The sequence below is a fragment of the Eptatretus burgeri genome, chromosome 9, assembly GCF_056783735.1.
Source record: "Eptatretus burgeri isolate ZD-2024b chromosome 9, Ebu_testis_v1, whole genome shotgun sequence".
NCBI lineage: Eukaryota > Metazoa > Chordata > Myxini > Myxiniformes > Myxinidae > Eptatretus > Eptatretus burgeri.
Window position 1 is genome coordinate 18,906,931 of NC_140969.1, and position 14,247 is coordinate 18,921,177.

Sequence of the window (14,247 nt, forward strand, 5' to 3'; positions counted from 1 at the left end):
CAAAGAGCAGATGCTTATCACTCTGCCTTACTTAACAATTAAACACGAGACATGGGTACTGTTGTGGATTTTTCACCCAACCTCGTAGTGATCGTTGTAGAATTCTTTAGGTTGTTGTGAAATCTTGTCCTCCTCGAGGGTTCAGCGTCTCGCAGACTCGGTTTTGTTATGTATCGTGTTAAATAAACACAGACTCCAGTAAAATCAAATGTCCACAAGTAGTTCTTTCTTTTGTACAATTTATTTCTAATCTATCCTCGAGTTCAGCTTCTCATCCATGCTCTCCCGCGATTTCTCTCCTTCATATATATATATATATATATATATATATATATATACCATTTGAGAGTAGAGAGGGTTTTTTTGATGGCAAAGAACAGAAAGTACAGCTTATCAGCCAGGTCACCTTGTACTTGCAAAAGAACCAAACAATGTCCAAAGTGGCAAAGAAAGACAAGATTATAAGTAGGTGGTAGGCCTTAACAATTACATAATAGAACAGTAGAGAGTCAAAAAAACAAACACTTTGACCTAGTCAGACTGAGGCAAGGGTTTCTTGTCTCAAGAGTAATAATTTCCCCAACAGTACCCAGCAGATCATCCAGGGGGAAAAGAAATCCGGTCTCGACTTACCAAGGCAGAAGTCGTTGTGCGTCTCATAAAATGTCCCAAATTGTGTGAGCGTTCCTTGGTCCGCTGCAAGCGCTCGAGCCAATTTGACAAGAAACTTTATGGTCGCCCTGCCTCGCCGTGACCAATTGACGTCACGTCATCATGCCAAGAATCAGGTACATCAAGAGCCAGATACCGAGCAGAACCAGCAGGAACGGTCCAACCATCACCAACCGTCAGGGGCTGTAACCAACGGACAACTGTAAGGAGCTGTTAGCAACTGTCAGGAACCATAAGGAACCGTCAGGATCTGTCAGCAACAGTTACCAGCCATCCAGAGCTATCACCAACCGTAACCAACGGTCAGGAGCTGTAAGGAACCGTCAGGAGCTATCACCAACCGTAACCAACGGTCAGGAGCTGTAAGGAACCATCAGGAGCTATCAGCAACCGTCACCAACAGTCAATAGCTGTGAGGAACCGTCACCATTGAGGAGGAGCTGTAAGGAACCGTCACCAGCTGTCAGCATCCGTCAGGAGCTATCACCAACAGTCAGAAAGACGGTCCTCCCATCCTTTTTATAGGTGAGCAGTCTGGGCGGAGCCTCAAGCAGACCTCAGCCAAATCCAGCTTGCCTACTGGCACATTGCTGTATGTGACCTCCAACCGTCAATTATTGCAATCATTCCATCCTCACCATCGAACAAGATGCAACTCCCAATTAACACAGGCCTGTCTTATGACGCTATGTTCGAGGCACAAGACGGGCACCAGAGGGTGGCCATTTGCCAGAATTGCCAAGCGAAAACGTGAGGCGCTCATAAAACGTCAATGGCGGCCAATGCCTTCCCGTTCAGCCCGACACGAGCATGAGCCAGGCAGCATCCATGGAGCTGCCGAACGGGGCGTCGGGCATCGATGGAAAAAGGTGGATGGCAAACGTCTGTGAAAGCGAGGTGGGTGTCGAACGTCATCAACGGAACGGAAAAAGGTGGTTCTAAGGTAAATGATCCACAGTCATGTTTGGCCATCAGAATGAATGAAATGTGAAAATTATAATCAAAATAAAATGTGTAAATATATTGTGTATTTCCAAGCCAATGCGTCTTGACAGAAAGGGAATCTATTCTATAACCTTCTCCAACGCATCAAATAGTGAGAATCCCACCAGACAAGGGGATGGGTCTATTCTGAATATGCGTTTATGGAAATAACTGTCTGAGGACCTGGATGTTGTGTGCATTCGTCGGATCTGATTCTGAAAACCACAATATATATATATATATATATATATATATATATATATATATATATATATATATATATATATATATATATATATATATATATATATATATATATATATATATATATATATATATATACATATATATATTACACACAAGTGCATGTGAAGGTGGATAATTCGATACCTGGGAGGGGTTCTGTTCCACCTTCTGAAACACAAATATGGAGCTAACGACCAACAACACACATGGATGCTTCTCGTTTTACTAATAAATAGATGAGCCCTCCCTCACTGCTCTTGTCAGCTGCAGTCCTAATATTGCAGTGGTGTTTTTCAGAGCATGGATTGGATCCTAGGAATAATTTGTACCACAGTGTCAAGCTGGTGTAGTGTTTTCATGTTTCCTCTTTATTTAATAATGTTAAATAAAAATTGTTCTGCTTCCAACAGGGAATCGTTGATCCGCACAGCATTTCAGTGCTTGCAACTGGTAGTGACAGATTTCCTGCCCATCATGCCTAGCTCGTGTCTCAGTGTTGTGGTCAAGGTGGCCGGCAGCTTTGGCATTCAAAATCAAGAGCTTAACATCAGTCTTACATCCATAGGCCTGTTGGTGAGATTTACTTTGGTTTTTGTATCGACTTGATTTGCTATTGATTCTCTTGCCAGCCTGTCATGAGAAGAATAAGGGCTGTACAGGTCCAAAAGAAGAAAAAAAACGAAGAATAAATAAGGATAATTGTGAAGGTGGTTGTTCTCACAAAATTTCCTTTTTGTTTTCAAGTGCTTTGTGAAAATTTTTTTCAGGAAAACGTCAACAAATTAGAACTCGACTTGGTGGAGCACACACCTCCACCAGGCTGAACAGTTTACGTTCTGTAGCCCAGTGATAGGCCGCATCTCGATCTGGACATTAACCAAAATCAAATCTGCTTGTTCTTATCACCTACCCAACTCATCCACCAAGTTTCATCCAAATCTGTCCACATCGATTATTTTGAGATATTGTGCTATACAGTAAGTCTTTCCACCAGTAACATCTGTGGTTGCTCTTTCAAGGGCATCTAATTTACCAAAATGTAATCAATTCCTCCTTGTCACACACCCAACCTGTCCACCACATTTAGTCCAAATCCGACCATAACTTAAAAAAAAAATCTTGCGCACAAACGGGTGGAAAACAGAACCTCCGTCCACCCTTGGTGGTGAAAGTAATAAAAATTTAGGTCACAGAAAATCCGTTTTCAATTTTGGAGTATAAAATGGGGATCATTTAATTTTTTTTTTTTAAAGTATGATTATTTATCTGGCAAATACACTCTACTGTACATTGAAATGTTATTTTTTCGAAAAAGAGTATTCCATGAGATAAATTAATATTAATTTGCTCTATCCCATCAGAGTAAAAGTTCATGCACGAGGTTAAATGTTTATGAATCTCATTTCAAAATATTTTGGTCTTTTTCCACGCCGATGACTCGGAGTTTATATTTTTGGCATGGGTGGATGATGGAGAGGGGTTGATGATGGGCGTTGGAGAGTGGGTTGCGCTGTAAAAAAACTTTTTTTGGTCCATTTAAGTTTCCTCCAAAAAGGACTTTTTATCCCCCGCCGCGTGGCGTAAGGGGGATATTGTTATCACCCGGGTTGTCCGTCCGGCTGTCCGTCTGTCCGGCTGGCTGGGCGTCAACATTTATAGCTGTGAGTGCGATAACTCATAAACTGTTCGCCATATCAATTTGAAATTTGGGTCACACATGTGCCACCTGAAAAGGAAGAACCCTATTGATTTTGGGCGTGGTCAGATCCAAGATGGCCGACTGGTGTGGCCATCTTGAAAAAATGTTTTTTTGCCATTTTGATTTTAAATTTGGGTCACACATGTACCACCTGAAAAGGAAGAACCCTATTAATTTTGGGCATGGCCGGATCCAAGATGGCCGACTGGGGCAGTCGTCCGTCCGTCCGTCCGTCCGCCGGCTGGCTGGCATGGCGTCAACATTTATAGCTGTGAGTGCGATAACTCATAAACTGTTCGCCATATCGATTTGAAATTTGGGTCACACATGTGCCACCTGAAAAGGAAGAACCCTATTGATTTTGGGCGTGGTCAGATCCAAGATGGCCGACTGGTGTGGCCATCTTGAAAAAATGTTTTTTTGCCATTTTGATTTTAAATTTGGGTCACACATGTACCACCTGAAAAGGAAGAACCCTATTAATTTTGGGCATGGCCGGATCCAAGATGGCCGACTGGGGCAGTCGTCCGTCCGTCCGCCGGCTGGCTGGCATGGCGTCAACATTTATAGCTGTGAGTGCGATAACTCATAAACTGTTCGCCATATCGATTTGAAATTTGGGTCACACATGTACCACCTGAAAAGGAAGAACCCTATTGATTTTGGGCATGGTCAGATCCAAGATGGCCGACTGGTGTGGCCATCTTGAAAAAAGTTTTTTCGCCATATCGATTTGAAATTTGGGTCACACATGTACCACCTGAAAAGGAAGAACCCTATTGATTTTGGGCTTGGCCGGATCTAAGATGGCCGACTGGGGCGGCCATTCTGAAAAAAAAAAGTTTTTTGTAATAAATGGAAAACCGCTTATCTGATTTCAATTATTTTTCAATGGCGGGGGATTCCCCATCTCTGATGGTATATTTATTGGTTCTCGTTGGGTAAATGAGTAATTAGCCTGTTTGGCTTTCCCATCTGAGTACTTGGCTCCAAGTTATGGGATCCCAGATTCGAATCTGTATTGGTGTTTTGATTTTTTTCAAATGGACAGCATTGTCTACGAGACCACGAACTAATGTCCTTTATTTAATGTAAAAGTACATCAAATAGTCGTTTTCCGAAGACGTGAAAGCAGCGAAATATTGAAATGGATTCTGAGTGATGAGATAAATGGGGAAGTTGCAGTTAAATTCTGATAGTTCTGGAACACAGTGCCCATGATGGAAATAAATGTTGGTGTTGAATATAATTTACTCAGTATTTTTTTAATTGGTGAGAGGGATTGTTGTAGCATAACACTTTTCATTTGCTATGAATCACATAGAGTACGGGTTGGATACAGGCTGAGATTCTGATGTTGCATTGGCCAGTGATGGATGGGTCCAGTGAGTGGTGATATTCCAATCTTTGGAAAACTGTTTGGTCCTTTATTCTGGTTCAATGAAAAGTTTTGCTTGGAATACATTATACCAATCTTCACTGCTACTACCTTTCTTTTCCATTTTGCAGTGGAACATCTCCGACTACTTCTCACGGCGTCGAGAGACTGTTGAGAAGGCTCTTGAACAGGAGGCAACAGCAAAGAAGGAACAGGCATTGATAGAGGGCAACAATAATCAAACTACAAAGGAGGTAGAGGATAAGGGGAATGGTAGAGAGGAGCATGATGAGGCGCAACCACTGTTTGATAGACTTTGGTTGACTCTATACTCCCGCCTCGGAAAGCTGTGTGTGGACCCTCGCCCAGCTGTGCGAAAAAGTGCTGGACAAACGTTATTCTCTACCATTGGGGTGCATGGCATCCTTTTGTGTCAACACACCTGGCAAACTGTGCTTTGGCAGGTATGTGGGCATGATTGGTGGTTGAAAGAATAGTTTATTGGTAAATTGAAGTCCTGGTTTGATTAAAAATAAAAGTTTGAAATGTTAACTTATCTGCTGTTTTGTGAATTTGTATAGGTTCTCTTTCCACTCCTGGACGAGGTGCGAAAGGCAGCCACGACAGCTGACAAAGAGAAGATCGACTCGGGCAGCAGGAACATTCTTATCCACCACTCCCGAGACACGGCAGAGAAGCAATGGGCTGAGACCTGGGTGCTGTCTTTGGCGGGAATCGCACGCATCTTCAATTCTCGACGATCTCTCCTCATGTCCCTTGGTTTGTTTCTTTTTTCCCTGTGCTTTTATTCTCAACTGGCCTGAGCAAAACAATAAGGTTTGAATCTTGACCTTTCATCATTGCTTTGTTGTTTCTTTTTTGACGTCCAGTCAAGGAGGAAAAGGACAAGTTTACAGGTTGCTGCAACTTGACCGACTGTCCTGAAAATACCCAAATAAGACTTTTTTTGGGGGTGGGGGGGGTCATTTTGAAATGTATTGTTATTCAAAGGCTACTGTAGTGTGCATAACTTTTAAAGGTGATAGATTTTTTTTTCATGTATACTTAACCAGACTCAGCCTAATGGCTGGAGTATCTGCTCTGAGTCTGGGAGATCGGCAGGGCCCCGGCCGAGTCGTATCAAAGACTTTAAACATCATATGTACTGCTTGCTGCTCAGTGTTTGTGGAATGAGCACAGCCAAATATATGTCGGCAACCACTGTGCAGGTTGGATGGGCTTGATGGCCTTCTCCTGCATTGAAGTTTCTTGTGAGATAACACCACATCTGTATATTCGCCCATTCAGTCCCATTTCTTCCCCCATGCTGCATTTATACGTGCAAATTAAGCTGAGAACTCAGTTAACATGTCCTGTTATTTCTGAGTTTTCCCTAAGTCGTGATATTCCATAAGCAAACCTGCTACCTCAACACAAACTATGTAGTCCAACTCCAAAATTATGGAAGAGAGTTTTCTAAAATGTCATCAAAGTGAAAGCAATGTGATGCATTTTGCAAACCATCGAACTCCAAAATTTTTGATGGTACCTTGTATGTATAGAAATCAATACTTTTATATTTCTGATGGTATTTAAGGCTGTAGAATGTGGCAAAAAGTGAGAGTTTGACTTCCCACCTGATATGAACGTTTGGTAAAATCAAGGTTTGACAGGATATTTAACATGGTCTGTGTTTTACAATTTAAATGTTTGTGTGCACACTTACCACTGAAAATAGAGACTTTTATTGTAATAATTTTGAAATAAATTTTACACAAACCTTTCAATGCAGGTCGGCAGGTCTGCTTTAGGCAGAGGCATAGTTTGGAGTTGATTATTTTGCCAATTTAATGGCAACCAAGCTATTGTTTTGTTTTTATAATATCATTTGTTAGTCCATGTACTTTGCCATATACTGAAATAGCACAAAAATGTCACCATTTTATTTTTCTGATCATAAGTTGTATCCAGGTTGCAGAGATGCAATAGTTTTTGTGGGCCACTCCACAGGTGACTACCCTAAGGCATGGGGTGTACTGCTGGAGCATATCCAAGCTGCTGCACTGAGTTGTAACGGGGAGGTCGCTCTCGCAGCATTGAAAAGTTTTCACGAGGTTCTTCAAATGGGGCTGCCTGATGCAGGGAGAGATTATGATTCCTCTGTAGAAGTTGAGATGGTATGTCACTTTCATATGTGGAACGAATGTGCCATCTATCAAAATATGGCTCCTGTCATACATGTTCTCAGAGACCCTTCTTTTTGAGTTGCTTCTGTCTCCCCCCCCCAACCATTATTTTGCTACATTAACATTTAACTTGTGTATCCATTTCCACCTCCAGCCCCTCTGGCAATCCCCAATGTCCCTGGATGTATCTCAGCAAGCAGAATATCCTGCTTGCCCACTGGAAGATAAGGAGTTGTGGTGGGCAGCGTGGCAGGCTTGGGAAACAATAGGACATGAGAGTACTGCAGCCTATGTGAGGTCAGCGGCCACAATTTCGCAGACATTATCGGGCTTCATCCCGAGCCAGCAGTATCTTACAGCACTCGTACAAAGTTTCCTCGCGCTATTTGAACGTGTGCGTGGGCGTTTTGGTCCCCCTGAAATGCAAGTGTTGGGTGAGGTATTGCTGGGTGCAGTTTCTGTTCCGGTCAGTGCTGAAGCTTCGCCATTCTTAATACCCTTATATGGGGATGCAGCGCTGTCACCGCTGCAGGAGGCTGTGCTTGCTACATTGGCCCTGCTTGAGAAGGTGAGTCATTTATGGTATTCCAAACTCGTATATTTGGAACTATAGTTCTTTGATTTTCGATTTCTTCAGATATCTGTCTCAATAAAAAAGTCATTATACCTCATATGCATATCGCTTTTTAATTTTTTTCTGTACATTTGTTTTGTAAGCATCTATCGATTGTACATAAACATGGTTGAATGTTTAGCATAAACCTGTCATCAGACGTTCCATCTTCTGAATGGTCATACTTTCTCTGATTTGATGGGGGGTTTTTTTCTTTCTTGAAGGATGCTGTATTTTGATTTCAGACAATCAGCTCTGGACAAGAAACCATGCAGTTAATGTACCCGGCTATATTTGAGCAGCTGCTTCAGTTTACAGAATTCTCATGCCGTCCACCTCAGTTTGGTCGCCTTGAGAACCGCACTATTGCAAACGGCAAACACAACCAGGTAAGGGTGGATTAATAAGTAGGTAACATGAAGGAGTTTTTTGTTTTTGTGTTTGTTTATTTTGTCTTTACCTCTCCAGACCCTCCAACCCTCACTTTAAGCACCCCATTTTCAAGACTCGTGACAGGTTTGAAACTATCCATTGAAAATATTGAAACTATGGTTGCATTCAAATTAATTTCTGGAAAAAAAATTCCCCCTCAAAACAAAAACTCAGACATGAACTACATGTATCACAGGGTGTGTTAGGACTCTCTCTATGGAGGTATTGTGCAGAAAAAAATGGTGGTCCCACCCATTAAATACAAAATTAAAGTTGGAGTATCTTCTTTAAAAAGTCGCTTTGGCTACATATCAGAGCCTATCTTGTCTGTTCAATCAAAACAACATTTATTTATTTCAAGAAAAGCAACAGGTATGAAGACATTTAAGTAACTGAAGGAGGCTAAATCCCAAAAGGCAAGCTTATCGCAGGAAAGTCCTCACACATACAGATAAAATTCAGCAAAAACAAACAATAAAATCATATCAAACTACATGTTTGATTGTGTGCAATTTTTTCAAATATTAAAAATATACCATGGTAAAAATGATTGGGGAAAAAAAATCATGGGCAAACAATTCCACAGGATGAAGGAGTCAATCAGGAGATTAATAAATCAATGGAAAGCACCAGTGTAAAAATTCAACAGAGAAATATTCAATAGATTTCTTAAATAACCTATGAACAATATTGCAAAAGAAAATATTGCTTAAGTTTTAATGAGAAATTGTTCAAAGATGGAGATTTGTTTTAATGCTATCTGGAATTTTTTTTTTTTGTATACCTTGTTGAGGCTCGTATAAGAGCTAACACACAACACACAGCAAGGGGGGCATGAGACAAGAGGGGCGGGAGTGGGAAGGACAAAAACAGTGGGGAACAGAGACATTCGGAGATCTGTGGAAGGGAGATGGATGGGGCGGGGAACATGGGGAATACAAGATGGACATTACAGGGACTTTCAGGAAGGAAAGCTGGGAATTTGAAGGAGGTGGGCTTGAGGTGGATTAACGGGAGTAGAAAAGATCGAGGATTTGGATGGGGGATGGGAAAATAAGAGGTGGTGGTGAACAGGTGTTTTGAAGGCCTGGAGGGAAGAATGGGATTGAATAGAGTGAGGGATTTTATTCCAAAGGTGGGGAAAAGAGGAATGAAAGAGTGGAGAAGAGCAGTGATTCGTGATTTTGGTAGTTTTACCAGAAGGGGATTGTTGGCAGACCTTGAGCGCCCTGCGGAAATATGGTGGGGACAAATCGCAAATAGAGCAGGGCGGGCTCGACTGGAGAGGAGACGGTAGAAGACAGAAAGACCACCGACCTTCCTGCGGTGAGAGAGTGAGAGACCCAAAGACTCATCCTAAACTATTCATTCCATAGTTTAGGACCAGAGAAACAAATATTATGTTGAAAAGCAAGGGTTCTGTGTTTCGGAAAATGTATATCGGTGGCAAATCTGGTGTCGTACTTATGAATTTCATTATTAAATTAAAAAAGATCACAAAATTTAGAAGGAAGTACTCTGTTAATGCATTTATACATGAAAATACTTTGCTGATGGGATGTGACATCGCACAATTTCGGAAGATTTAAATGATGAAATAATTTGTTTGTACTCGTTCTTGGAGGTTCGCCAGCTTTGGTTCAAAAAATTTTTTTTCTGCAATATTACCAATTTATTTAGATGTGACTGAAATGTATTTCCCCAGACTAAATTACAATATGACAGATATGGAAGTGCAAGTGAGCAATAAAGCAATCTAAGTATTGTATTTGGGAGCAAATGATTCAATCTATAGATTATACCAATATTTTTTGACCTTTATTTGCAATTTCCTGACTACGAAATTTCCAAGAAGGTTTAGAATCAATACATACCCAGATAAAGTTGGTCGCTTCAACTCTCAAAATTGAATGGGAATGAATACGGACATTAGCAGTTGTCAAATCGGTACATTTAAATATTCTACTAAAACAATATAATTGCATTTATTTGAATTAACAGATTACCGATTAGCTTTAACCAATCATAAACATTTAAGAGATTCTCATTTACAACATTAAATAAAGAATCAAAATTATCACAATACAAAATGTTTGTCATCAGCATATAAGAGAAAATAAAGCAATTCAGTAAATTTGTGAATGTCGTGAACATGAACATACAAAATATACAATAATGGACCAAGTAAAGAACCTTGGGGAACACCTCAGATAAGTTGCTTAAACTCTGACAGAGGATTTATAGCTGGTACATTTAGAACGATTGCGAAGGTAACTAGAAAACCAGTCATGTTCAACACCCTTGATTCTATTGTAGTATAACTTGGATCATATCGTATATGACATGTATAACAATATTTGATTATTAATAGTGTCAAAAGCTTTAGATAAGTCAACAAAAACACCGTTGGCATGAGAATTCTTTTCAAATGCATCAATTATTCTATTGGTAAGATCAATTAATGCCAAAAATTTTGAGTAACCTTTACAAAATCCATATTGTGACTGGGAAATATTTTTATGTTTGTTGAGAAATTTGAAAAGCTAGATAGAAACGATTCTCTCCAGTATTTTGGAAAAGATTGGACGAACTGATGTGGACCTGTAATTTGTCAGTCCTCCTTTATGTCCACTTTTGAAAACCAGTGTAACCTTAGTGACTTTAAATTTGCAAGGGAAAATGCCTTTGTTTAGTGATAAGTTGAAAAATGACATAATGGCTTACTAATGTGCACAATAACGGATTTAATTACTTTTGGACTCGGCTCATCCAAACCAGGGACCTTACTATTTTTGAATGAACAAACAATATCAGACTTCCACTTCAGTTATGGGGTAAAAATATCGAGAATTCCAGTTCGGGTCATTCAAATAAGAGTGAAAATCAACTTGACTTTGTGGAATTGAGCTCTCGAGTGAAGGACCTATTTCAGTTTAAACAATATATATATCATGAAAAGCACGAGAAATTTTTTCAGTATTTGTTTTCTTTTCTTCATGTAATTAATTACGACATTCAAATCTTCATGTTTCTTTTGGTTAATTAATGAATTGATTATAGACCAGGTTCCTTTAATATCTGAATTTTACTGGGAGAACATCTCTTTGTCGTAATTTTGTTTTACTTATCTAATCAACAAATGAAGCTTATTTCGAAATTGTTTGAATTTGGATTCGTTATCAATTTAAGGTTTATGAAGGAATTTTTATACAGCTTCATCTTTTACTTAATTGGTCATCCAGGGTTTTTGTGTAACAGTTTTGTTTTGACAATTACGAATTGGGAAACATTTATCAGACAAGTTTCGTAATGTTAATTCAAATGTATTAAAAGCTTCATTAGGGTCCTGGAGTGACAAAGTATCCTTCCAATTTTTTTTCTTCTAATTCCTTCTTATATTGATCAGAATTTTTAGAATTAATGAGTCGAAATGAAGTGAAAGTTTTAGTGTCTTCACCTTTTTTAAGATGGCCAGTATAATTTAATACTGTAATTTGGAACACAATTATATCATGGTAAATGATCAGTTATATTGTTGCGGAAATGGGCCCTTAGTGGGTTATTAAATATAGGATCAGCCCAGATCCCCCTTAAATGCATGTTTAGCCAGGTTGTTCGGTAATTGGACGTTACATGTGTGTCGTGAGGTGTAGCAGGCTGTTCAGTGTTCATAAAGTGGTGGTGTACCGAGAGGCGCCATTCTTCTTCTTCCTTCCCCCCACCTAACCAGCCCCCACCCAGTGCTCTGACAGAGTCGGTCAACGAGACGTGTCAGCAACCCATTGGCGGAGAGCGGCTGCAAACTCGAGCGATGCACCAATCACGAGTCCCCGGAGGCCGTCCGAAAAGGCTGGCCCCGAAAAGCAAAGGAAGGGACGGTTGTGTGAGTCTACGATCTGTTTCGTGAGAAAGGCCGGCCCCGAAAAGCAAAGGAAGGGACGGCTGTGTGAGTCTGGGATCTGCTTTGTGAGAGAGGCCTGCCCCGAAAGCCAAGAGGAACTGCATGAGGTCTGTCTGCGATCTGTTGTATGAGGAACTGCCCAGTGTCGGTTGGCGATCTGCTTCGAGAGGGACTGCTTTGTCGGTCGGCGATCTGCTTTGTGAAGAGTGATTTGGTCGGTCGGGGATCGGCTTTGTGAAGAGTGGTTTGGTCTGCTGTTCCTCCTCGGTTATGGATCCAGCCTGAGGTCATCCACGGGTTCATCCTGAGTCCAGTCACGGAGCCTCTGTCCTTACTCACTGCACGGCTCGACACGTCTTGTGATCCCATCGATCCGCCTGCGGAGCCCAACACCCCGACTTGGCCTAGTCTGGTGTGCAGGCCAGGCCTGGATTCGCATACTGGACCTTGCGAGAAACCAGCTGGAACATACCATAGATCTTCCTCTCCTGTGCCGTCGACTTCACGGGGGCTGGATGCGCCGAGGCTGGTGCGTGAGCGGCGCGCCAAAAGGATGTCACCGCCAACTTGCCACACGGCGTGCTCGAGCTTGAGCGCTCAAATCCGTTGACATTGGCTTGTCACGAGCCGCATTCGTGTCTTCGACACCTTTCCCCTCGTCCATGAGGCATCACCAAGTACTCCGTGTCTTGGCTGCATCTTGTCTGCATGTTGTCTGCATGTCGTCCAGGCCTAAGGTTTATCTCGCTAGGGTTCCCCTCGAAACCCGTGTCCGCAGCTCCCCAGTTAAGAGCGGGTTATAGATTAATTATAACGTTCGTGAATGCTTTGCTTGTGTCGTGTTCCCCGATGTGTCTCCACTAAATCTGGCTGAGTTATACGAAAGTTGCCGCCTTGAATTTATTCTTGCCGCGCCGAGGAACAATCCGCTCAATTTGTATATAAAACCAAAACGGGCTACGGACTGGCAGACTTCGCTCGGTCTCTGACAAACCCAGTCTGTAGCCGGGGTCTATGTCCCCAACTAGTACGGCCCAGGTGTACATTGGCAGGGCCGGATTTATGTGTTGCGGGGCCCTGGGCCCTAGAAGTACACGGGGCCCTCTCAGGGCCTCAGCCATTTTCACTTCATATATGCTTATAAAAGTATTCATATATAAATGCACCAACCTCGGCTGGGCAAAAGAAAAAAACCACGGTTTATGTGTAAAAACAAGTATTTCAGAAACTACTAGTAACAAAAGTTTATATACAAGAAACACCACTATGGATGAAAACAACGGAACAGAGAAAATAATCGCAAAACCAAAACGTGATGGTATCATCTATTCATCTCAAATCTCAATGTAGAAAGTTTTTTTTGTCGTTTTTGCAAATATGATTGCATTATTGCACACTTTGGGGTAATTGCTACAATATATTTGCGAGATGTTAAAAACATACAGAATCTTTGAGCTTCTTTCTGGCTTTGATTCGCGCAAAGTCCTCGCTTGTTTCGCGTGTGCTTACTCTCCTGAATAGTTCGTGTTCAGCACTCAGTATAGTATGGCCAGCGATGCTAAACGATCTTGGCCGATCGTACTACGCAGATAGTTCTTGATCCTTTTCAATTTTGAGAATGATCGTTCTCCCGTACAGTTCGTTACAAACATTGACAGGAATGCCCGCAAAGCTATCTCCACGTTGGCGAATGCTGCCACCATATCGTAGTTGTGGATTGTGGAAAACATAGTAGTTTCAGACAATTTTTCCGAGTCTTCTGTCTGCATCGTCTTGAGAAATGCCTGGAAATGTACAATTTCCGAAACCAGAGAAGGTTCCAGGTCGTTCGGGTAACTCTTGACCAGGTCTGCAGCGGAGTCGCAGAGCTTATCCGTCTGCATGGTCGTTATTTCTGAAAAGAATGAGAAACGTTGACGGAGTGTTCCATAGGCCTTGAGGCGATCTCCTAGTGACGTTGTTAGCTGATCAATGATGGGTATGTAGGATGTGGTCCTGAATCTCTCTCTGGGCAGGAACTGGATGTCATCGGCGCTGTCTACTTCATCATGATGTCGCTTCCTCCTTCGAACATGTCGCCGATCGTCTTCGTACTCGCTGTGACCACATTTATCAATAGCAATATGTTCAAAGTCG

The 14,247-nt window shown here is 41.6% G+C and overlaps 1 protein-coding gene across 4 annotated transcripts in view; it reads left to right on the plus strand.

Annotated features, from left to right (window-relative positions):
- The window catches only part of MON2 (MON2 regulator of endosome-to-Golgi trafficking), a 184,974-nt gene that overhangs the window by 144,662 nt on the left and 26,065 nt on the right, over positions 1-14,247 (plus strand). For all 4 annotated transcript variants that reach the window (XM_085894252.1, XM_085894254.1, XM_085894253.1 and 1 more), the window contains 6 exons: positions 2,313-2,475; positions 5,111-5,443; positions 5,561-5,759; positions 6,990-7,156; positions 7,320-7,733; positions 8,024-8,167. In XM_085894252.1, the coding sequence (XP_085750378.1) occupies positions 2,313-2,475; positions 5,111-5,443; positions 5,561-5,759; positions 6,990-7,156; positions 7,320-7,733; positions 8,024-8,167 (1,420 nt within the window). The remainder of the gene's footprint in view (positions 1-2,312; positions 2,476-5,110; positions 5,444-5,560; positions 5,760-6,989; positions 7,157-7,319; positions 7,734-8,023; positions 8,168-14,247) is intronic.